This window comes from Photinus pyralis, unplaced genomic scaffold (genome assembly GCF_008802855.1).
Source record: "Photinus pyralis isolate 1611_PpyrPB1 unplaced genomic scaffold, Ppyr1.3 Ppyr1.4_LG1, whole genome shotgun sequence".
NCBI classification, from domain to species: domain Eukaryota; kingdom Metazoa; phylum Arthropoda; class Insecta; order Coleoptera; family Lampyridae; genus Photinus; species Photinus pyralis.
In genome coordinates, this window is record NW_022170249.1 from 52,252,073 (window position 1) to 52,279,524 (window position 27,452).

General features: G+C 35.5%; 1 protein-coding gene across 1 annotated transcript; it reads right to left on the reverse strand.

Annotated features, from left to right (window-relative positions):
* Nucleotides 1-11,452: 11,452 nt before the first annotated feature.
* LOC116181462 lies at nt 11,453-22,043 on the reverse strand. The gene is made up of 2 exons (XM_031501844.1): nt 21,834-22,043; nt 11,453-12,619 (listed from the first exon to the last, which is right to left on the reverse strand). Exons 1-2 carry the CDS (start codon nt 21,841-21,843, stop codon nt 11,838-11,840), a joined length of 792 nt encoding a protein of 263 aa, XP_031357704.1. The 5' UTR covers nt 21,844-22,043; the 3' UTR covers nt 11,453-11,837.
* Nucleotides 22,044-27,452: the final 5,409 nt, after the last annotated feature.

Here is a 27,452-nt window from a genome sequence, read left to right on the forward strand (position 1 = left end):
TTGGTTATTTTGATTAAGCACGGGGTAAAACCGTTTCGTTTTGAATTTGAATTTCAGTGTTTATTTTTCTTTTGGAATTTTTAGACATGTGTAATTTTGTTTGTTTAAATTTATACCTAATGTTAAAAAATGTTTGGCATCTGGTCGTATTTGCGCATTTTACTAAAAAGTTAATCTGGCCAATGCGATAAGAATATTTGTTATCGCGTTGCGTAAGGTGAAAGTTAATTAATTTCATAATAACACACGTTTATCTCCGATAAGAAAACACACGTGTTTGTAACAAAATCACTGTTAGTTTACGAAATCTATATATGTGTGCTTAATCGAACCCAAAGTGCGTAGAGTTTTCGTGATATAATAGAAAAAGAAAATTCTTAATTTAAAGTGTTATTTGGTTTGAGCTAGCTACACAGGTGTTTTATGGATGGCTTAGTGACAGTCTGCTATTACACATAGAAACGTATATGTTCATAAATCATGTTCAATCACTTATTCTCTCCAAATTAAGTGATTAAATTGTTGAAAGCTATTGTCACGGATTTTACAATTACTTCATCTACTTCGTCCTCCCTCTGGTTTATCTTCCTATATCTTAATTAAGTTGGGTGTGGTTTTTGCGATGTAATTATATGTATTAAGTGCTCCGGCTAGCTGTCAATCTGGCCTCTTAAGGAAAGGAGAAGGGGATAAATAATACACTTGTAACAAGTATAGCAAACTAGCATTATTTTCTAGATTATTTTTGGCCGTCCGCCTGTGGACATAACTCGCGAACGATTTCGAATTTTCCAATTCTGTTTTCAGTATTAATATGTTGATCATCACCCAAGGAGGAAGTGATTAAATTTTCAGTGACCCAGAAGCTCATTACCTATATTTGTTACAGACAGATGGACGCCTGGGTCACTTAAAATCTGCTTCCTTGGGTGATGATAAACATAATACTGAAAACAAAATTGGAAAATTCAAAGCCGTTCCCGAATTATCATGTACACAGACGGACGGACGGACAGAAAGTCGCTTAAGAGCTCGTTCATAAGTTCATAAATCTTTATTAAAGTATGAAACGGTTCTTATTTTCTTTAAGACGGAACAACCCTGTAAAGCAAATGAGTAATGAATGTATTTTCCCATGCTATTTTTCTATGTCCCACTAGAAACTCTTTTCACTATATAAGTTATACAATTTCCAATTACTGTATGTCGAAATCACTGCATTTTTAATTCGAATAGGTTTACCTTCAAATTATGCATTAAAAAAATTAAAGAATTTTTAATTTACAAGTAAATGACCTCTACTTAATCTGTTCATATTGGTAATTACTTAATGTCGCTACTAAAGAATACTATTAAGATGACATAGGTAGGTCAATATAATTTAATTTAAAAAAAAATATTAGCTAGCAGTTTACATATATTTAAACTAAGACGTTGCTGTTTTGACAGGTTTGGGGTTTGCATAAAGGTTTCATTAAGCCGCGTTCTTTTACTATTTGTGCATTTTACGATCGCATGAAGCGAAAACTAGCTGGTCTCTCTAATACTGATCTTTATAATTAATAGCTTTCAGTCACGCTAAGGAAATAAAATTTCAATAAGCCGTCAGAGGTGTTAACTGGTTAAAAACTTGTAAAGAATCGTTTACGTAAACCGAGCAAACGTGACAGTTGTATTCTGATTTAGTAGTCGTTTAAATAGTTAAAATGTAGTCCACATATTTTAGGAAACATGTACACGAAATGTCATCGGTAGAAACCTTCGAATACATAAACAGTAGCAAGGCAATCATCTCCCCAGTAATTCTGTTGAATTATTATAGGTATGAATTCGGTAGCTACCTTACGAATGTTGTACTTTGTTAAAGAGGGGAGCTCCACGATTGTCCACGGAGATCCCTGGCTTTCATGGTACACTAGTGTTTTGGTAGGTAAAAATGGGCAGTTCTGATTTTTTATGAAGTTTTTTTTTATATTGACTTAAACTAACATAACAGTGGTTCAAGGAAAAGGTACCTACATAGAATGTACTCATAAAAAATGTAATTATTATATACATGCAATCAAATAACCTCTTTTTTCTTTTGTTTCAGGTATGGTTTCATATCCTTCATTAGGGATTTGCACCTTTGGTGGGATAATGGTGGCATGACTGGCGTAGTTATTTGTTCTTCAGCAAGTGCAGAGAACTTGAAAAATAAATGAAAGGAGGCACACCATCGCCTTCAACAGGGGGTAGCGCATAGGCAAGTCAGAGCAAAATTTCAAGGGGAAACCTTAGTAGTGAAAGTTTCATTCTTAGACCCAGACTGAAAATTCCGAATCTCTGTTAATATTAACGCCCAAAACGTGAGTGCACATTAGCACAGATCGAGCACAATTTAGATAGGATTTTTATCGCAATCCGAAACCTTCGTTCTTAGTATTAAATTGTGAAAACTCGGGCCAAACGAACACCAATCAAGGTCTTTTTAGTTTTATGTTTGGAGAAATTACTTCATACGCTCTCTTTATCGCCGTTTTTCAATGTACAACATTATCCGACGAAAGTAGAGCTTAGTTTGCTGGTGAGTCAAATTTACACCCAGTGGAGTAAAATATAACTTCGAAGTTGTATAACGTTTATTATAATTTTCCTATGGCTATCGATTTCGGCAACATTGCCATCATCAGGCCTAGCTATAAATATATCCTGTGTTATATAAAAGATAAACTTATAATGTGCTTACCGTCAATATTTAAAAGGCAGCATATTTATACATAGCATGAAGTGCGTGTTATTGATAGAAGTGGAAATTGATATGAATCTATTGAATTATAAACATTAGTAAAACTGAAACATCACAAACAACCAATAATATATAATATATAACCACACTTTAACACATTATATAACCACACTTTTTACACGTTTATACCAGTTTCTCATTTATGTAAGTTTCTTAAATTTAATTAATATATTATTGGTTGTTTGTGATGTTTCAGTTTTACTAATGTTTATAATTCAATAGATTCATATCAATTTCCACTTCCATCAATAACACGCACTTCATGCTATGTATAAATATGCTGCCTTTTAAATATTGACGGTAAGCACATTATAAGTTTATCTTTTATATAACACAGGATATATTTATAGCTAGGCCTGATGATGGCAATGTTGCCGAAATCGATAGCCATAGGAAAATTATAATAAACGTTATACAACTTCGAAGTTATATTTTACTCTACTCACAAACGTTTATCGAAAAATGGAGACGTACATCAAAAATATTACACCCAGTGAATGAACGATTTTATTTAATTGGTACATAAACAATACGCAAATAATAAATGGTTTCAAAATATTACAAATAGAAACTGTGTATAAATATTACCTTCAGCGAACAACTTAATAATAAGATAGAAATGCGACCTTACAAGTGAATAAATAAATGTATATTGTATAGTGTATGAAGTATGAATAAATTCATCGTAACGACAAAATTGAACGTACGTCAAATCGAAGGTACCGATGTCGAAAGAGATCTCGTTACTTAGATTTCAGCATGCACCACGGGAACTCCGTCACCGGACAACTAGGTCAAGACGGCGGGCGCATGGAATTTTTCTGTGTGTTATAATTCAAATTCTGCGAGGATCTTATAAAAAAACCTAAGAAATGAAATATTCAAAGTTAATTGATTATTGCGTCATCTGAAATCACTTACCCCAAATGAGGCTTTAACGCTTGTAAATATATCCGAAAATGCGTAATTAATGCAGTAGTATAACCACAGCGTAGTTGAAATGAAGCAATATAAAAAAGTTCAAATCTATAATCTAATTTTTGTCGATCGATGAATATAAATATTATGGGAAAATTGATACTTTCTGAAATCTTCCACGGATAAAACACATTTGCCATATACCCAAAAAAGGTAACAGCGGCAATTCATTCTGTATCAGATCTCCTAGCTCCCCACCCATCACGAATTTTTAGGGCAAGTGCGTTAGGTAATCTTTTCTCGGAGATAGGACCGCCAATTCACATGCATGGGAGGGAGAGTAATGAAAAATAGTAATAGTAAATGAAAAAACATTGGAAGAAATAGAAGAATTTAAGATAGAAGTAAGGATAGAATCGGATCACCAACCGATGGAAATCAGCTTAAATAGGAAGATAAGAAGAAAAGGAAAGAGGCAAGAAAAATGGGAGATACAGTTACGGACAAGAGACGCTGTGGAGGTGTATAGAAGGTGCTACGGGGGTTCCTTCTGGACTTGAAAATTACCATCGGTTCCGCCCGGCAAGGCAAACCGTCTTCTTCTCAGGCTGCTCAATCGATAAAAATAAATGCTCCGGCTAACTCAAATCGGTGGGCTTTTAACTCTTTTGAAACTGCGTAACAAACCTTAACCTGCCGCCTACCAGTCTCCTGCCTCAACTCCTACTCCTCCCTTTCCTTCCCCTCGTTCTTCGTTAAAGACAGGCACATTGAAACCAAATAGATAATATATTGAAATGAGATTAGCGATACAAACAATTTACAGGGATCTAGCAGTTCTTCTCTTCTCCTTGTAAAACACTAGCTTAACAATGACAACTAAACTAAATAAAAAATCCTAACAGGTGAGACTAATTTACTCAAGGGGTGGCCATCCTCTACAGTTTGAAAATTGTAGCAACAGGTAATCGGTTTTTAATCCAGCATGGGCTGGGACTTATTTAAATAAACACAAAAATTTATCCTACTCTTTGGTAATCGTTCATTGGACTTTAATAAACAATCAACTCAAAAATTTTTTTACTATAGCTTAATTACCAAAAAGTGGAATGTTACAGAATATTACAAATTTAATTTAGACTAACCTTTACAACATTTGTACAGCCGATCTTGTGAACTGCTCTTTCCTCTGGTACAGGGTGAATGTGATGAAACCTGACACTTAGGTCTCTGTGACTTCCTAGGGGGTGGCTTGAATTTAACACACGGAAACAAAAATCCACGGTGCCTATCCTTCCTCGGAACGAAAGCAAAGTTTAGTGTTTGAACGGAAACTTAGTCCAGGAAATCCTTCGCGTGGCGAGTGGGAGACGGCTAGTTGCCAAAGTTTCTACACAGCACGTGTATTTAATTTTATTTTATTAGTTTATTAGCTTTGACCGCCTGCGGGAGACGGATTTTTTGAGTTAGCGGTACGGCAGAACACAAACTTTTACGATCACTATCCGACGGTAAACCGCGATGGTTCAAAGTATTATTTCACCAGCTCTTCTTGGGGCAAATATCTCTCCGAAACGCAGCGCTCCTTCGACAAATGACCTTACGGCACTAGTAGGAAATTCCACCTGGGGCGGATCCCGAAATTCTGCGCCTTGAGGACTAGGGCAGCACTTTGACTTATATATCCTCGAGAAATCACAACGTATCCTAACGCGATTCACTGCATCCAAAGTAAACTGGGGTGAAGCTCAAGGGTTCGCCAAAATATCACCTGATTGGAACCTGGGTCTTCTTCGCCAAAAAATCAACGCGAAAAGAAAATAACACTTCGGAACGGGTGCAAAAAGCACGCAACGGGGAGCAACCGAAATAAGCCGGTGGCTCAAACCGCCAAGTGTACCAAAACGATCGCTCAAGGTACGTGTTGACCGCTTGACGTACTAACCGCGAGTCTCCTCAAAAACGATCCCCTTCTTCAGAATTGAAATGAAAAAACCACACCCAAATTACCATAAAACAAAAATGGCTCCCGCTAGAAATTCTCCCATTGGTTCAGATAAAGAAGACTTAACCCACTCTAACTTCGTCGTCAACCTCAAGGAACTGCTGACTAAACTGATCTCACGGTTTTCTGCTGATGACGTGAAAACTCCTTATCTCTTGACGGCTCGGTGCTACATCCGCTCCTTTTCTCGGTCTAGACGGCGCCAAAGTTGATAAACCAACGACAAAAAACTCGCATTACTCATGATGACGTCAATCAGCTTTGCACTCTTCCCACGACGAAATTAAATCTGAGCGAAATTAAATCTATCGGACCATAGTCTTGAGCGAACCGAAATGCCCAAACACAAAATTTCTAACCGGAACAAATAATGAAATATACAGGGTGACCTGCACTATCATGACAAGGAATTTCGAATTTTGTAATGAAATTTGGCGCGAAATAAAACCACTCGTTACAAAGGAGACTAGAAGAAAAAAAGAAGAAATAGGAGGGAGCACAGAGGAGAAGTGGAGTAATATCAAGAAGAGTATCTAAAAGGGAATTACGTGGAAACAAATAATTGAAAGGGAGGGGATAGAGAAAAGAAAAGAAAAGAGTGGTAGGACAGGTAGTGTACAGAAGAGAAAAACAGATATACGAGTATAAGAAATGACAGAAAAGGAAAGAAGAGGAGAAAGAGTTGAGAGAACAGAAAAATGGCATGAAAGAAAATATAAAGAAAAAAGGTTGAGAAACAGAAAGTGATTAACAGAGGAAAAGAAAAATAAAACGAGTGAGAGAGAAATACATTTAGATAGAATTAAATTTAAATAACATTTTATTAGTACCACCAAGAATGCAGGAGAAAGAGCATGAAATAGGAAATGAGGCTTGGATTTTCCCCACAGATAGGGTAAGGAAGCTAGTAAACAAGATATAAAAAGGAGAGGGTAATAGTGCTGACTTTCAAAAGGAGCGATAAGGGCTGTATGTAAAATTGTAGGGGTATTACGATAATGACCACGGCATATAGAATGAAAGACTAGAAAGAGACAGAAAAGAAGAGAATGTTGGAGAAAACACAAATTGGCTTCAGAAAAAGGAGAGGAACAATTGACTGTATGTGATAGAAATAGGATCGGAAAGGTGATTGCGTTTTTCATGGACTTAAAGACAGCGGAAAGACAACATTAAGAGAAGGAATCGTAAGTGTTGTGGACGTGTAAAGTACTAAGATTTGAAGTTAGCCCAACCTTTAATTTGTACATAAGAGACATGGGAAAAATTTTCAGACAAAGCCGAGGTGGGGGAATCGTAATGAGAAGAAGGAAGATATTGTCTCTGGCATATGGGTACGACGCCGTGACAATGGCAACAGAGGTAGAACAGATGAAGGGGTATTGAGAAAGGAAAGGAATGGAATTAAATGTAGAAAAGTTGAAGACGATGAGTGTTGGGTTGGGAAAGGAAAATTGGAGATGTAAGGAAAAATGAGGGATGAAAGAATAGGGGAGGTAAAAGAAGTTAAATACTTAGGGTATCAAATGCATAAAAATAATGGGGCAAATGCGCAAATAACAGAACTAAGAAGGAAGGGAGTAGTAGCGATGAGAAAGGCATAGGAATAGGAGAGACGAATTTCAAGAATGTCTTCAGAATAAGGAATAAGTAGCTGTTTGATGCAATTGTAACAAGGGTGATTATGCATGGAACGGAGATGTGGGGATGAAAGGAATGGGATGAACAAGAATACAAAGAAGGTATTATAAATAGGCATTAGGGTTATACAGATACGGAAAGACACCAAATTATATTGTATAAAGGAGGAAGCAAACGTGGAGAAGATAAGGATAGTGGATAGGGTTTGGACGCACGATAAGATTCAAGGAAGGGAATGGAAGAGAAAACGAGTTAGTAAAAGAATGCTTGGCGACGAGGAATAACAAATGAAAAATACTATGAAAGCACTAGATACGGACGAGCTGAGGTCGACCGGAGGAGAGAAATATGTGAAAGGATGGATGATGAGTTGAAAAAAAAGGAGATTGATGCACAAGTACACCAACAGAGGGTGAAGATGGAGAGATCACGAGGAAGTTACAGTAGTTACAAGGAACTATAATAAGCGAGTATGTATAATCTGTGAAGAAAAGGAAAACATATAGCACATGTTATAGGACTGCAAAAAGGTGGAAATTGCAAGGGGAAGCAGGGGTGAGATGCTGGAAGAGGGGAGAAGAGGAGAGAAGTGGATTAGATGGATCCAAGAGAAAAAAAGAAAAATTTAAATATAAACAGTTTTGTCAATAAACTTATTGGCCTATTTTCCGGTCCATATGCAATTTCATACATGTTTCTATACAAAACTAAGCCAGATTTACACACAAATTCGAATACCAGTTTCGCCTGCATTAAATGGTAATTCATGGACATTTTCATGGGAAAATTTCTTCCAGTCTTCGGGTTGCTTAATCATGTATTTAATCTCATTTTATTATTTACTCTGAATGCCGTTTAATGGATTGTGGCATTTGGCGCTCTGGTTAATATAGCGATATTCCATATTGTTGCTATTGGCGATATCGGATACTGTCTATGCGGTACTTACTTAACAGTGCGCAATTGTTTTGTCAATTTCAATCTAAAATTCTTACACATCTCCTTTGAGTTTGCAACACGAGCGAGCGAGTGGAGCCCGTGATCCCGGGTGAATAAGGCTTATTTGTGTTTACATATGGCGTTTATACGTTTATCATTTTCAACGTTTCCGATGGTTGCATGGATTGCGAAATCTGTGAATTTTTTTAATTAAAAAACTCAAAAGCTCAACTCAGAAGAAAATTCACAGCCTCTCAATTAATTCGATGTACCTACCCAAAATAAAAAGTTCTTTACGAATATCCAAAAGATAGAAGATAGAACCTTCAATAATGACAAATCTGTAAGCGTTTCCTTTCTATTTTCAATAAAATTTAATTGTTTTATCGCTTGCGCTCCTTTCGCAAATCTCTTTTATTCCCAAATGTGACTTTTGTAATTTTTAAGTGTTATTGACTGATTAGTCATTGCAAACAATGAGATTTTGGTACTTGCTGGTTTAATAATGATAAATGATCCACTGCTATAGTAACAAAAATAGAAAGTTAATAATTAACGAAAACGATACATAATCCAATGTATGGACAACTTTTTTACAAACGGTAATCAATCAATGAATTACATGAAATTAACTCAGATTAATTAAATTAAATCTTGCTGTACAGTTTCATTAATAAAGCTACCATCAGTTGAAACGATTACGTATAGTGTTTGGTACAAATGGCCAAAGTGTGTACACATTCTTTATCTATTTTTCAGCCTACTAAATCTACTTAATATTATAAAATTAGCTGTTGATAGGATGATTTGATGTAATGTATCTTGACTGAGCCATACAGGTAATTAAGTGTTTGTTAATATCAAACCACAACTAATAATTTATTAAAGTACGTTTATCATTGACAGCATGATTGATACATTCAGATTTATTCGTAATGATAACCAAAAGGTTAACCGAAGACTTATTTAACTACTATACCTGTTCGCGGCATAGTTCCATTCCTTTTTTAAGAATGTCACTGTAATCCACCTGTACGGTTTCTTCATGCGAGACACGAAACAAATGACAGCGTGTATCAATCATCTTCTTCATACCGCGAGGAAAAAGAAGAACGGCGATCTTCGCATACGATTGCTGATGGCCGGATTCATACCAGAGATTTGTTATTTTTTACAAAATCAGTCGTGTTGCACGCACGTAATTATTTTCAAAAGTTGGCGTTGAAAGCGTGTAATTCTCACTTCCACTTAGCTTTTGCTGTTTAATTCCCTTGCAGGTCACGCTGCGTGACTTCCTCAGGTCAATTCGTGTATTACACATTAATTTTAAATCTGTTCTTAGCTTCGGCATGATATGTAATTATAAATTTTGTTAATTAAAAAGGATTTGTGACCTAAATCTTATGTGCCCTGAAATCGAAATGAAAATGTAGAGTGAATGTGGTGGACTTACTTTTAAGTTTCAATTGAAAATAGGTTGTCGTAGGTACGTCAAAAATAGAAAGGATGCCCTACTGTCTGGCATACGATACAACAGAAGCTAATTGTATAGGAGTATATTAACAGCGTTTATGTAACCGAGTTCTTTTAAGAAAACCGTTCATGCTTATTGATTTATTACCTCCTTCAAAGCAAACCGATATTTAACAAGGTTCGTTTTAGCAATTCACTTAATCTGTAACGCGTTTTACATAATTAAACAATTTAGCAATGTCATGCTCATGATACTGCACTATTTTCGTTAGTTAATTTTATGCTACCAATCCTTAAAAGTTGCACGTATTTAATGTCTTCTTTATAAACGTCTCGCTGGATACAAATCTCGCTTTTGCTTAAATTTATACAGTCTGCGACATTTTGAATTATTCATGTTCCCGTTTGCTACGGAAGGTTAAGATTAAATGACGCAATTGTGTTATACTTACTTACTGTTAACATTCTTTGAAGGAGATGTATTAACATTCCTTTTCCTAGCGCAAGTCCTAAAATGGGAATGCCTTTGTGCGTTGAATTATGAGAGAAATTGCAATTCGCCGATCAAACTACTTGATCCAATGAAGTTGACCGGTAACCAGGTACAAACAAGGTAACAAAGGGGAAGAAAAAAAGAAATTGGATTTTCTCCCCAATAAATATGCCGATGTAACCCTAGAAAGAAAATTGAAAGTGTACTCGTTTTTATTGAAAGTATCCAATTTCACATTAACCCTGTAAAGGCATACAAACTGTTAACGCACAAACTTGAACTTATAACTATAGCACAGCTATAGCAAAATAACTTCCGGTAGCTCTTCCTAATCCAAATTTTAACGACGGCTCCTTGAACTGTCAAAATAACTAGCCTTCGGTTTATAGAACGCGATTACAGGTGATTTACTTCCAACATCTTTAGGCTTATCTTATATAGGATACACATCCCGCATCGGCCCTCTGACTAGCCGGTTTGCTACATTTTTCAAATAGGGGTTGCGTTCACATTGTACTTTTTCATTATTAAAGATCACCATAAAATATCGCTCTTACACTTATTTCCCCCATTCTATGAAATATGTAGGGTAGGTAATTTACAGTAGTCTTTTGCATGCCAGCACCCTACAGAAGTAATAAGGATTCATAGAAATTAATAAGGGAAAGTAAAAATGAGAAAAAGCATAGGATGACACAAAATAAGTAGAATTGACACGAGGTACTTACCAGAAGAAGTACACTTAGTAAGCTTACTTTTGGGCTTTTTTTGTCTTAGTAACATTTACAAGGACCGTAAACCTCACTTGCATAAAATATAATTGGACCTCTACGATGCTGGCAAAAATGACAATGATTTTTTTAATTTATCCACGGCTCGCTCAGTAATAAAAATATTTTGCGGAAGTTTGACCCTTCATCTCCTCTTTAAACCTGAAATTCAAAATCTAATGCTCTGGTTTGATGGAACTCGAATAAATACGCATATGACTGTAAGTGATTGAAATATATCACCACACAACACTGAATGCTAAATAAAATAACCTATATACCTTATTTGGATTCGATTCTTATCAACAAACGCAATACAAATCTGTTCCATTGCAAGTAATTTTCAGTGGTCGATTCCTTTAGGAATATTAAAATGACTTCTAACAAAATTAATATTCCTAACAATAATTGACCACTACTTTATACTTACTTATCTTGCCAATATGTGGCAAAACATGCTTTCTTTGAACAATCTCCCTATTATAATAATAATAAAAGTAATAACTGCCAAGGGCGAGATTCAGGAGTAGAAAGTCTACCCCTGCTCTTTCATCTAACCCATAATGATTATAACTTAATAGACAATGTTTTTTTTTTTTAGTTATTTATATATTTAGGAGCCCCTCAATTACATAGATTATTGGTGCTCCGGCTTGGTAAGTACAAATACGTGAATACACTAGTTTATGCAATATGATGTGGTAAGAAAGATAACATTATGAACATTGTGCATGATGGTGAGTACAGTAGAGGTAATGATGTAAATTACAGTTAAACATATTTCACATTGGTAGGTACATGATGTGTTGGTCACAGTCTGCCGAACAAGTTGATGGTTTTCAGGTAGGTTAAGGCTTTATGTATGTTGTCGTTTCCTAGACATTCCGTGAGGGTAGGCGGTAGTTTGCATGTTATACGTTGTTGGTCGAAGCTTCTACATTCAGTCAGTATGTGTTCAATGGTAAGTCGAGTACCGCATGTGGTGCATTGCGTTGGCTCAATTTTTTGGAAGATGAAGTCGTGTGTCAATAGGGTATGACCGATCCTTAACCTTGTGGCCGCTACTCTTTCTCTTCTGGTTCCGTTCATTTTCCATGGTTTTAAGCTTGGTTTTATTTTCCTTAACTGATTATTGGTAGTTTGACTCCATTGGTGTTGCAGTTTTTCTTTCATTTTTTGTTTAACTGTATTAACGAGATCCCTGGATGGTATAGGGAGGTGAAGTATGTCAGTTAGAGTTGCTCCTTCTTTTGCCAAGGTGTCTGCCTCTTCATTCCCTCTAATGCCGCAATGAGATGGTACCCAAAGGATAGTTATGGTATTGGATTGTGTGAGTGATTGATGTATACTGTCCTGTATTTTCTGGATTATGGGATTAGTGGGATACGCGGATTTAATACTTAGGATGGTACTTAGGGAGTCTGTACATATTACATAGTTATTTTTAGTTGCTTGATTAATGAACTGTACCGCTTTTAAGACACAAAATGCTTCTGCTGTATATGTTGATGTAAAGTTGGGAAGGTGGAATTGTTGGTTTGATGAATCCATTACTAGTGCTGCGCCAGTTTGGGAGTTTCGCTTTGATCCGTCTGTGTAGAGAAATGTGGTCATTAGTAGGTATAGCAACACGGGTTTTACAAGACATTGAATCACAGGAAAGATATAAAAATAGATATATAAGAAACAAAATAGAATAATGCTCTAATAATTATTTTTGCCGTAGCAACTCCGAAATAATGCGAGCTTTAAATGTTTTGAAAGTGTACTTACTGATGTCCATATCTAATGTATTAAACCATTACGTTAAATTATAACATCTCAAATGCCGTTGCATGAATTGGTGGTGTAAGTAGCCCTTTATAGCGTAAATTTAAGGTATGAACATCAGTTCGAAATTTTAACTTGTTACAGAGATAAGGGGGCGTTTTATTCATTAATAGTTTATAATAAAAGCAGGCTGCGTGCAAGTAAATGGGAACTAAATTATTTAATCTACTTCCATTAAATATTACAAGTAGTATACAACAATTTAAAAAAAACTAGTCAAGTGGTCCTTACAAAAGAGGGCATTTTACAGTATTAACGAATTTGTACAAGAGTTTCAAAACTCATTTGATCCTAATTAATCTGTGATATGTATGTACCTGACGCTTCTATAATTGTAACAACAATTTTTAAAGAAATAGATATTATTATTATACAAAAAAAATTTATATTGAGGTGGGTAATATTCTTTTCTAGTAACAAATTGATTTTTCTCTCCTTGGAAAATGCCGCTTCCTTTATAAATATGGAAAGAGAGGGATTCGATGGTACAGTTGACTTTTTGGCCTTAGCCCTGCCCCGGTAACGTTATCTTTGTGGGTTTCGTTGTGGGTAAATGCACCGATTATACAACATTTTATTTATCGCTCAAGGCGCTGTCCAAATACTTTAAGGAACTTACGTTTAACCAGCCATTACTGTTAGCTATCCGAGTACAACACCTCTTTTCTTATCGCAATGCCAGTTTATATAATCCCGTTTTTCATTTAAAAGGCGGTTCTTCGATTCGAAAATGTTCCTCGCTCGCTTTTCCTAATACGGTTCGTGTTATTAACAGACATACTTTTGTTCATGTTCGCTATAAAGCGGTATATGTATACATTTTCTCCTACTCTACTCTAAAATTTCCCGATAAGGGAAATCCTGAACAAGTGCAAAAACGACATTAATTGAGTGTATCAAAATATAATCAGACATGGAATGCATTAGACATTTTCACTAATCGTTTCGACAATGCAACTACGCAAGCAAGACATTCATTAAGGATATTTCAATAGTCATTGGGAGCTCTTATATATGTATTTAAAAACTCTTGAACTTTAAAATTCACTCGTAAATGGTTCGCTAATTGTTACCGGCGAATTGGTAGCCGGCTCCTGCCAGGCACAGTATTGTACCTACGTTTTAGTTTAGTCTATTATGGAGGACTCTACATCTGCGTATTTACTTGAACGATGATGACGGAAGGAGCATGCCATTGGTGACATTCCATTACAGTAACGACACCATTACTTGAAATTTTGTGAGATACATGATTGGAATTCTTTCAGTTATCTGAACCCGGCCCGTGTGGCGCAGTTCAGTTGAGGCTGGACTGTGGCGCTTAAGGGTCCCGGGTTCGGGCATGGATATTTGTTAAAGTATAGGGGGTGGGTTGGTAAAGCAGCTTAGGCTGAAACCCCATCCACTCAAAAATAAAGACAAAATAAATAAATAAAAAAAGAAAAAATAAATAAATAAAACTGATGAAAGAAATACAGATACGCACCTACAACGTTTTGAATAGTAATCGTTTACAGTTTACAGCAATTATGATTGATGAGCGATGATGGTTTCAAACGTGAAGCTTGTCCACTAAAATCCATTAAAGTGACAAATGCATGTGCACTAAAGGTTCCGATTTGTCGACTTATTTTGGCATTATGCCAATTCAGTGAATTTGCATTTAAATTCCATTATAATACCACGCATTGAATTAATTTGTGAAAGACACCAATCACTAATGACACTACAAAATATCTTTACGTAAAAGGAACTGAACAATTGATGCAAGTTAGATATAAACGACTAGTGCTAGTCCCACATTGTTTTATGTAAACATTGTACAACATCGCATAGTACATAGTTAACTATGTTGCTGGGTGTAAAAGACACTGTTATGCAGGTTAGTGCCGTGAAGGATTAAGCTATTTGTTGATGTGTTTTAATTATACTTTCAAAACTATGTTAATGAATTAAGCTGCCGACCATTAAAAACGTTTCTTATTAATTAAACTTTGACTGCCTAAGTAACTCAATTATTTTTCAGAAAGATTGAGAAGTGGACGATTACCATACAGAGCCGAAAAGCGATTGATGAATGTATTTTTTGGTATACTTTATGATATGTCACTTTATTTCCATATGTTTGGTGAGACATCTTGATATAATTCTAATCGTGTCTAATTCAGATTTTATAATTGAGATAATTAACTTTCAAGACTAAATTATTGCATACTTATTTATGGTCTGTTTTTATCACACTCCTGACGTATACAAGAAAGAAAGGAGTACCTTTACCTGCAATACGCGCCTTCAAGGATGGTAACTAAAACTGGAGCAGCGCATTTGTGCCAATTATTTATTGTTATGGGTTTTGTGATTTAATAAAAACGTATTGCCACACCTTGGTGATGGTAAGCGTAAAAAGTTGCCCATGTAGCCGCTCAACGTGATAAACTTCTTGATTTAATAGCAATCAACTTGTGAACGTATTAGCTCAGTTCAAAAAGCCTATCATTAACGTAAAGACACTTGATATTTGTATGTATTGAAGGGGTAACTACAAATATCAAATTCTTCACAAGAAATGTCGTGCCCATTGCCGAAGCACTAAGTAGTTTTTAAATTGTCTGGAACGAAATGATAGTGTCAACTATAAATAATTTGCGGCACCACCAATACGCCTCAATTTAACGTATAATGTAGGTTTGGAGCAATGCATATCTTAACATTGACAGTTGCAGATGCAGTACACGTAAAACAAGTTTCCAGACTTCTGTACACACTTTATGTCTCTCCCATAATCGACTAAGTGACAGGCAGAGGTATCAGCAGGCGACATATACGTGTAGGAAAATTTGCATAACTATTTCCAAATTGACAACCTCGCGAAATACGAACAATATTTGACAGTAATTATTTCGTTTTCTAGAAAAAGTCAGGTGGAACTTTGATTTGAACTTAGATCACTATAATTTTTGCACAATGAATCTATTTGGGTCAAGAAAACTTGTAATTACTACTTTTCTTATTTTTATTAGAATGTTTATACCTGAGATCATAATTACATATACGAAATCATGCTTTGAATCGTTAATTAATTTCTTCTCGTGAATGACATAAAAAGATGAATTACAGGGTATACGTAATTTATTTGTTGTTTCAGAACAACGAAATATTTAATATTACTATATGGCAGGTGTACTTTTGTCTATCTCTCTACTGTGGGTTCTCACTTTAGTTACTGTGGTCTAATCCTTTCCATTCGACGTGCAGATACCGCATTTCGTGTGCTTTGTGTAAAATTATTCAAATCTCGATGTGAAGCTATTACGAAGTTGTTTCTGACACGGAAATCTACGTGTGCGATACAATAAATATAATATCTATAAATCTGATAGAATTAATACTTCAAAAGTAAGCATTTATACATCTGAAGTGTTTTTTCCTGTCTACTATAAAAAATTTAAATTCGAAATTTTTTAATATGTGACGCAAAAAGCAAATCTTGCTGAATCTTTCCCTTTTCTACACAAGTTCAAAACGAAATGTTATGCCCAATTAAGTTACACATGCAGACATTAAAAATCTAGATATGACTTTTGGCAGGTTTTATCAATAAAACTTAATGTATAAATAAATGTTTAGTTATCTTTTTCTCAAAATTGACGTCGTCAAGGTAAAACAACAAGCTGCTATCTTGCGTATCTAGAGTATGCATTTCTACGTTTTCTTAAATAAAATTGGCGCATATTAATTTTGAAATTTTTGGTCAATTCTATTTATTCATATACACAGATTCAAATCTAGATCTCTCTATTCTGGAGCGATCGGGAAAATCATAGATGTCTATTCGATGATAGTTTTCGAAAACAGAATGATTGGGAGACACAAAAGGTTGATCAGACGGTCGTACGGTGGAATAATTGGAGGGCATGAAAGCTAATTTTGCGTTATAAATTTATTGGCAAGTATTAAATCGTTGATCTTTTTTTTCCCGTAATTTGATTAGTTGATTTATGAATTTATTTTTTATCTGCTAACATATCAGCACCCATAAATCTTGAAATGAAGTAATGTAATTTTACTGACGAGTTTTGTATTAAATTTTACCCGAAATATTATTTCAATTCTTATATAGAACTTTTGATGTTCGAAATGTTTGCCAACACAGAAAATGTCCTAGGATGACCTTCAAATGTGTGGGGTCAATGACCTGTGATGATAGTAAAAATGTAATTTGACAATCCAAAAAATGGGGACAATGTCCTCGCATGACCTTGAAATTTTATTGAGTCAATGGACCTAGTATGATTTTGCAATTTATGAGGTCAATGACCCTGGTTAACATTTAAAAGTAATTTGACACCCCAAAACAAATATAATCACTTGCCCTTTGAGCTTTACCACAACCTACTTTTCAAGGTGACGTGGCACACGACTTTCACCTTGACCTAATTTCCAAATTCACCGCTCACATGGAACGCGACTTTCACCTTGAACTAAATTCCAAGGACACGGTCACGTGCCACGTCACCTTGACCTGGGGGCGAGCGCCCTTGAACTGGGCTAAATTCGGTATAGTGTATCTACTGTGTGGTGAACATAAGCATTGTCACAGTCACAGGTGCGGCCAGTAAAGTGACAGGCGCGGCCGGTAAAGTGACAAGCGGCAGGAAATGTAGTCTGCTCTGCCTCTGTCATGAAAACTAAAATTTCCTGTCAGAAAGTAGGCATGAAAATGGAGGTTTCAAGTCGATTTTGGGTAGCGTACACTTACGGTTCATGTACGTACATTTCACGTACGCGGTACGGTTTTTTAGCACATTAGTACATTTTGTACATGCTAGGTACTTACTCTGGCGTTCGGCGTACTGTTATGTATGTACTTTTCTTGCTCCCGTACACAGTACGTAGGTACGACAAAGTACGTACCTAGTATGCACAAACTGATGCAAAACAACGTACCATGTACGTGTGAATGGTACGTGTGAATGTGCTAATTCGCTCAATGTGCCCTTTCCCGGTCAAGCGGGAGGAGGAAAAACTGGACCGTCTCCGCCTCGTCGAACCCAGCCTACTCACGAAGATTCAGCCTGTTATTAATCACTGAAAAAACCAAGGGGGTGGCTGCTGGATGTATGAAAGTAAAGACATACAGAGTATAATGAACTTTTACGATGTCAAAAACAAGCGTCCAAAATATATTTTATTTTATTTTGGCTTTATTTTTGAGTGGGCGGGGTTTCAGCCAAGGTTGATCTACCAACCCAACCCACTATACATTTAGAAATATCCATGCCCGAACCCGGATTCGAACCAGGGACCCTTAGCACCACAGTTCAGCTTTAACGGAACTGCGCCACAAGAGAGGGCAAATACAAGGTACATTGAATCTTAAAATCCCAAATATAACAGGGGCGTATTAAGGAAAAGAATGGTTCGCAAAGTTAAAAAAACAAGAGAAGTAGTTTTAAATAGGAGAGACGGACGTTAATCATTACGTTTTTGGTGGTGTTTTTTTTGTGAATCGCAATCAGCAATAGTTCACCGTATTTGGTTACAAGACAGCCGTCTTGTCAGTTGTACAGTTGTTATGGAAGAATGCGGAAGAAGTTCTTTAAAAGGATTTTACTTCGTCATTAATTGCAATCAAACTGAAGCGTTTGTCTACGATGAACCCTTCCCATATTCGTTAAAGTTTTTCCACAATCAAAGAGCAAAATTTACATCTGTAATTTAAAGAATGCCAGTGTCGTGTAAATCGAGATTCAAGTGCAAAGGAGGTTGAATATTTATCCAACACCGCTGAGAAAAGAGTTAGGTACAATAAACACGCTTTTAATGAACGTAAAACTGTTACTTATAACTTGAATAATTTAGGTAAAAACTATTAGTCAATATTAATCAAACTGGCATACATAGTTACTACTATTGTTCTTTTCTTTCAAGAAAATAAAGTCGTTGAATGCACACAAATAACTCCAAGTTCCCTCAACAAACGAGAAGTGAAGTTAGAAGAATTTGGTGTCTGAGTCTGTGCATCAGTTATAGAAAGCGCAATTGGCCGAATATTTTGGATTATATACACGTTAAGGTAATTAAGATTTCTATAATTAATTGTTTCAATCAGGTTTCAATCAATCGCGTGGGGTCTGGTATGTGTATTCCAGCCCTGGATGCCTATTTTTATTTCAGCCTTATATCATTGATTTTGTCTAATAGATTTGTTTCAAATATAAATGTTCTATGTTGTGTTTAATCGAGCTCAAATTACGACTAGGGCTACGCCAGGTATTGAAATAAACATTTGTGATACAATTTGTTGGAATTGTGGAGTTGCTCAAGGCTGTCGAGTTTACTCAAATTAATAAAATTAAAGCCTTATCGAGATTTTTAGTTGTCGTGGAGACTGGACGTGCCCTGGAAAAATTATATTCCTTTCGAATATAAGATTTTATTAGTACCTGCGTTTAATTGAATTAGCTGAACAGGTACTGCTAGCTTGAGGTAGATGAAGGTGGCTATTTTTTGGACATGTCAAAATTTCATCAAATGTCGACGTTTTAGGCCATTTTAAGCATTTAAGAATTAAATAAGGATGTAAGACTGCCAAAAAAGTTTTTTTTTTAATATCTAATATAAGCTAAGAAGCTATTCTGTCAAGAATTTGGCACCTGGTCTCGAAGGCTACACACCTTTTTGGCTGACATTTGATAACTGATTCTTTGTTTGTAAATCATTTAGGTATAATAACGGCTGTATCATAAAACTATAATAAATAATAAAATAGACTTTCGGTTGACTCTAAAATACGACGTAGGTCAGCCTGTCCATATCAAGTTTGGTTATAAATTTTTCATACTTTCTCGTACTTAAAAATCAGTAGGAAATTTTTAACTTTGATGCAAAAAGTGGCGCATTTATCAACAAAGATGCTTATCAAACTTCAAGGAAATGATTAACACATTCTTCCACATTAACACTAAAACAAATTAGCGTGTAAGGTTGTATAATAGTGGATGTAAGTATCTAATAACATTGCCTTTACTTCGCCATAAATTTTAGCATCACGATTATGCAAAGCCAAAGTCATTTCTCTAGCATATTTAGCATTTTTTGTACATAACGATTTAAATTAATAACCTCATGGCCATTTAAAAGAAATGATGGAAATATTTCTTCGGTATGTCGAGTCAATGAAACACCCAAAAAAACCGGTAGCATTTCAAAATATATCCACGATTTGCATACTGAGACACTCCTAATCAAATTTATGATTAGTATTTAGGTTGACAAATGTACCAACAGTGTTTTTTCTGTAACTAATAACATCTTCGGTTTACCAACCAGCGTTTCTAGTCGTTATGTTTGGGAAGCTAGTTTTTTTATTCAATGGTTAAACTTACCAACAGATACAAACGTGGCCACGGTTATTCGTTTCGAAGATAAGGGGGACTTGGCAAATACAATTTCATCTACTTCATCAGTTACGTTATTTTACCATATTATTCTACCATAAAAATAGAAAAACCACGGTTTCGTACTCAGCAAAGCGTTACATACTCTGCGAGTTTGATGACTCTATCTAGTTTTCTGATGTCAGATCTTGCTGGATATAAATTTATTGGATTCTAGAGAATAAAATTTATTACAATCTCACACACTTTTTGATCGTCGGATATGATGAAATAATTTGTAAGCACTACCTAACGTTGAGCTATTTTAAATAAGTTATAGCTCCTATACGAGTAGGTGAATGGGTTCAGCTTCAATGCCTTTTATGCTCTGCTGAGCAAAAAGCGAATATTGTTGACATACACAGGATTTGGAACATGCAAAGACATAAAGATACATTAACTCAATCTCGTTGTATCAGCGGGTCCACTTCTTTCTCTGATGTAAGGTTGTAAAAGTAGCAGTTTAAATATGAACTGTATCGGGACAGAAAATAGAAACGGAAACATTTACATGAATATGAGGTGTATCTATCCACGGCATAGTATACTCTTAATAGTAATAATCAACCCATATGTTAATTTTATAGTCTAAAATGGGGATAATGCGACAGTGTGATGTTTCTACTTGATCTCGGCATGCTGATGCTGATGAAAGGCTATTTCACTTGATTGACAATTACGGCTTATTTATATTTAATTTACTTGTGCATGGTCGCTTATTATAATAATTATATTAACAAGAATCGATTAACACACTACACGCCTTTTTTAATTTTGCTGGTTTACTATTGACAAATTGTTATTAGAATATGTAAATTTCCAAACCACAAAATCAATGAATAGCTAAACGCCGCCGCCGTCAAAATATATTGGTGAATTAAAAATAGCTTCACGACCAAATGCAGCTTTAACCAAAAGATTATTTAGGCGAGTTATATTATTTATAATTCAAAATAAATATTAACAAAATACGACTCAGTAGGGAAATTTTTAACCCGAATTAGGAACCGCGACTTTTAATACGGCTCATATTCAATAGCACTGATCCTTAAACTCGTACAAACCACTTGGCGAAGGTTGACATCGCTGTCTCTTTCGTTGTCGAGTTAGACGAGGAACAGACCGACAGGCCAACGGACAAAACGATGACAATCTGGAAATTTCTTTCGAAAATTTCTCCCCAAGAAGCTCATCGTTTCGGTTGGCCATTCTACATGACAGGTAATGCAGAAAAGTATGCGTGTAAGGGAAAAGCGCTATAGGTAAGTTGCAATGTGAGAGAGTGCGTATATCGACAACTGTCTGTGTCCGAGGACACCGGTGTAGTTATTGCTTCATTACAAAAGTGCTATAATAATAGCTAACGTTAAAATTTGTTTGGCCAAAAACTAAAGAGTCTACTAACTATTTACAAACTCAACAATAAGGTGGGGAATTATGTTAATCTAGTAATAAAGTCATTGAAAACTGGGTGCAGCTTCGGGATTAAGACACACCTTAATCCATTGGTATACAATATAAATATACTATTACGTACCTGTTACCATTAGCTAATATACAACATGCATCCATGTTTTCAGGTATTTATCAGAAGGAATGACCTCGTAGGTAATACGTTAAAGACCAAAGGGAACAAGTAATTTAATTTACGTGGGGAAATTGATTTAGAAACACACAAAATACACGTGTATTTGATAACTAGCGAATGTATCTTTGTAACAGCATTTTTAGCGCATTTTCCATTGAAATTGGGGGGAGGGGGGGGGGAGTGTAGCCACTTTCTCTGTCCGTCTAGTTCTCAATATATTTACTTCGTTCTTTTTGTATTCTGTAGCTCTAAGTTAGGAAAAATCTTGACGATTAATATGCGCACGCAAGCTGTACAATGTTAACTTTCTTATTTACGTATGACGTATTTCCTTAGTAATAGTGAGTTCATATTAGATATTGGTCACCTGGTAACAAATGAAACCGCTCCTTTGAAATTGTTCCTCCAACTGCATTTTACACGGACTGGCTACAGAATCCTATGTGGTGTTCGGCCGTGCATTTTCAACTTTCTTGGAAATGCTGCGAAAATCTTCATCCGCAGTGTGACGGTGGCGATGAAGTATAAATGCGTGCGACTGCGATTCCCGTAAAAAATACCGTAAGGATCAATAGGTGAAAGGGTGATAGACTGAGATCAAACTTTCCTTCTCTTTCTTACATTGCATCAATCACGATATTGCTTGACAATTTTTACCTGCGTACACCTTAGCCTGTTAAGTTCCCAAACTTTTAATTAATTGATTTCTTTATAGAAATGTAACAAAAACAAATTTTCGCGGTGAGTAAGAACCACATATGGTGATGGTGGTACTACTTTGTTGATCCAATTTTGTCTAATATCTAACCGTGAACTTTACGAAAACCTGGAAATAGATTGTATTGTCTGCCCGTTACAATGACATTGGGTGTGCTATTCATCAAATGGTTTACTGTTACCCTTTCAGTTTTCCAACGAATCCTTTTTCCTTAAGCGCACACTTGTCCGAATAAGTCTCTTTGTCCCAATAGTTTGCTCGAACTTCCCATATTTTAAAGATCATTGCCGGCTAATCTTGGAGACCTGTTTAGTCAACTAATCGTCATTAATTTCTCAAACTAGTCCTGCGAATAGTTGATTAATAGCTGCAATAAGCGTGCCATTTTTGGAATGCCTGATCTTGGTCGAGTAATTTAATCTTCAGGATTTTACTATACTTCAATATCTAACTGTCGGGAAATATCTCATTAGATGTACAAGTTTTACTCGATTATGAAATACGTTAGACCAGAAGGATATAATCAAATCCCTATTACGGCGATAAAACCAATTTCTGTAGCATGGCGTACGGATTAATTTATTATAATCGACAGGTAATAAATATTTATTTTTCTACTCTATCCTATAATTAAACCTCTTAAGTCAAACTGTCTTTTAAACGCAAATTATACCTAAAAAGCCGAAGACTGATTTTGTACGTACCGTTCTTGGTAGAACTACGTACTTATGTGCCAACAATTTCACTATGCCAGTTTTTCAGAATGCAAATTGTTTCTCTCAACTAGACCATGTAGTTAGTTAATTACATCTTGTCCTACAAGCAAATTACGCACTGGCCTGCCGATTACTTTTAGTGTTTAACTATATCATTACATGTAATAAAATTACATTTCATTGCCAATGCAACAATGAAGCTTGTAATTAACTTTTATAATCCTCTCTTTTAGTGCTTACAGTATAACAAGTAATAAAGTTGCAAACCCATGGATAATCAAAATTTTAAATGGTATAACAGTGTGATTAATGACTGTGTCCGTTTTAATTAAAACGTGACTAATTACCGGCATCTATTAATTGTATACAATGCTTTAATTACACAAAATGTTAGATTTAGTATTGCATGTTTCATTGGAAGCAGATACTATATGTCCATTAAAAAATCGCCCAACTTTGCTGTTTCGTAACTGCACATGCCAGTTGCTACTGTCGTCCTTATTGAAAGACGTGATCAACGGCAAACAAATTATCTACCTATGTCTTACTATAGAATTATGCTTCGTTTGTGTTCAGAAAGATCTCTTACCGTAGCGTTCGGTTGTAGAGGTCCAAAGTGTGGTCCTTGAAGTACCCCATTTAAAATATCACCATATAACGGTTGGCAGAGTTGGCGCTCCGTTTCCTCAAACCCACCGAATAAACAGCCAACTAGCTCAGGGTTAAACAAGAAAATACAAGCTTCTAATCTGTCACAGCGGTAGTTCGTTTCGTTCGTTACATTTACCAATGGTTGAGCGCCACTCAATTTCTATCTTAACTCTCCCCGTATGAAATTGAGAAGATACAAAAGTAGTATTAGCAGTAAAAATCAATTTAGGTACCAAAAGAAATACTGGTTTATTCAAACAAATGACAAAACTAAAAATTCTCTCCACAATGGGGTAGCGTAGCACACAAATATTCAAAATACTCCCCCAACTACTCAAAATGATAACTTATGTTACAAAATCTTATTAAATTCACTAAACGTACAATTTGAAATTCCTCAGTTTAGCAAACCCCCAAATCAAGAATGAACTAAATGGGTTACTGAATCTTAAAACAAGTTTCCACAAAGAAATTGTTATAAATTCGCACGTATAGGACCAAGTACAAGTAAAACATATAAGGCAACCATTACCCTGCATCAATTATACGTTGACGCCAAGAAGTGAGCTCAGTTCTCGCATCCAAGTCCTGCAAATAATAAAAAAAAAACCACTCAAGCCGCAGAGCTCGGTATATAATTAATTAACTAGTGCCTGAAAGGCATTGCTCTACTCGTAATCTCCTTCTATAACACGGACGGTACTTATTCGGCTAATCACTTCATAAAGAAGTTGGGGACTACAATAATATTCCCCTCGATCATAACTTAACCGAGGTGGCAAAAATATAAAATGCGTAAAAATGTTTACAAAATACTTGAATGCATTTAACCTGGAAGGGGCAAAATAGGTATTAACTAATACGCTAAAAAGTTACGGAACTTGTCTCTTTCTTGGGGATCGAATCCCTATATCAAATCTCGTTCATGACCCGATGAACCAATTCCAGCAAATGGCCGCTCGTTATGAGCATGTGGAAGATATGTCAAGGGTGTGGGCACTCGCAGGCAACGGTGAATTTAACCCAAAATTGCATACTCGTACGTCAACAGAATCGTAGGTGAAGGGTCTCTGAAGCTCAAGCTAGTCCTTCACTTAAAGTAAATTTGATTTTGAACTAAAATGTCGAGCCAGAACTTGAGCCTCAAAAGAAATCCCTCTCGTTGACACCATAAAATGTACATAGCTTTTAAATAAGAGGGCTAATTGTAGATGAAGCTGCAATTTTCGTATAACAGATGGCAGCAAGTAAATGAAATACAAACGGCGGTACTTACAATAAGGAAAAAAAACGCAATTACATCCACTCTAAGTAGTTAAAGGGGAATCCGTTCCCTAATTATTTCAGAATTTAATAAATGAAGTTGCCAGAGATTAATAAAATAGGGACGATGGCAATTAAATCTCCATGCGTTCTCACTTACGCCTCAGCTGTTAGTTTTAATGAACCTGATACGGTTCTCGACAGAATCAAACAATCAGCCCTGTGAAGCCTCACTAACGTTAAACGTAACGTGCAGGTCATCTGTAGAAAAGGTTATTTTTCCAATGTTAAATAACGCAAAATAACGTTTTTTGACCGCGAAATCCTCCGCCTAACAATTACCGAACAATTTCTTGGCGCGGTTAATTTCTCACCTTACTGTACCCCCGGTCAATTTTGAGGGTGTGACTTGGCGACCACGAGAATCCACAAGTAACGATTTCCAATCAATTTTCTTCAGCATTCTTTATATTTTTATAAATTTGCAAACAAGATGCAATAATAAATTCATTTTTGCACTCCATGCGCAATTTTCAAAAAAATAGCTCTTTCCTTCGTATTTTTCTGAACCCTCCATGCCGAAAACCGCGTGTCGATACGAACTGTTTATTTATATTATATTATGTTATTTACAGTTTTTTTCCTTATTCCCTAATTAGCTTTGTTGTAATTAGAAATGTAATAGTGGCTTTTTGGTGGTGGATAAACTTCATTTTATTGGGTATTAAGAAAAACGTTAGAGAAAGGCTCCACTTGTGCGACGCTTCCGGTCCAATTATAACATTCACTTTTACAACGAAATAATAAAATCTCTTAAATCACTATCTAAACTTTCTTCTATAACGACTTTACAACCACCAAGACTGACTGTCTTTTCAAAAAGCCACGTATAACGTCTGCTTCGTTTATTTAACGACTCTTCCCTTCTAACACCCTCCGACGCTACTTTATCATTTTGTACTTCAATCAAATTTCCTAGAAAAGACGTTCCACAGCCCACTCCCCTATTGTATCCAACAAATATGCGTTTGTGATAAATTCAACTGTCTTTACTTACGGAGGACACCTGCTTATCTTCAACTTAATTAGCTTTTACGCAATGGTAATGAACGCCTTATCCCAAGACCGGATTTAAAACAGATAAACTTTTGCAGAACACTACGCAATCATTTTCAAATGTCCCTAATAGTTCAGCACGAAATAAAACTAAACAATAAAATAAACAAAATACAAGGTGATTTTTTAAACAAAATTAAACATTTAATAATTCTGATACAAAACATTAACCTCGAATTCAAATGATACGATCGAAATTGTGTTCAATCTAAATTATCGACCACATTTAGCCTTAAAAAATTGAAATTCAACTCATATAGAGTGATCCATCATTAAAATAGATCCAGACACTCATTTATTCTGCATCGAAAGCAGTTTTTAGTTGCCTAGCCATGGGTGCTTTTTTTGTTTGTTTTTCCACTTGATTTCAGTATGTTCCTCTGAGAAGCTGCCACACTATTATATTAAATATACATTAATTCCTCAAAAGTTGTGTAAATTAAAAACGTTACCATAAATAGGAACGTAAGAGTAATCTGTGTCTACTTAATTTGTAATGGGTAAATTAATCGAAGAAATTTATTGTAGATAGTTGCATTTCGGTACCTTAAAAAGATGAGCAATAATACTTATTTATCTTGATGCTACCACTAGCCTGCCTAAGAACAATATTCGCATTATCACGCAGTGGGAAGCCAATGATACGTGAGCTCATTCTTACAATAAAAAAAATTCTTACAGAACTACCTCGTACAATTATCAATTGATTAATAACAACCATTCATCCTGTATGTAATAATTGTACTGCATCGCATAAATCAATTAACATGAATGCCGGGTACAGTTCCTTGTTTTATAATGACTAAATAATTGTTGATCGAACATTAACCAGTTGGTGGTCTTCATAACGTTATTAATTGCGAAATTCTATTAGCGTGTTGTAGTTTTTTGCGCTCAAATCATACGCTAATTTTGTGAAAATTGTGAATTCGAAGGAATTACTCGTACTTTTACGCAATTTCATAGATGTTCGTGAAATATTTAAATGAAAGTAGATTTAGCTCAAGGATTCCGAAGCAAGTTTTTGTTACAATTAAGATATAAATAATGATCCGTGTAACATTTAAATTAATATCTCGAAATTTCTTTGATTATATGACATGG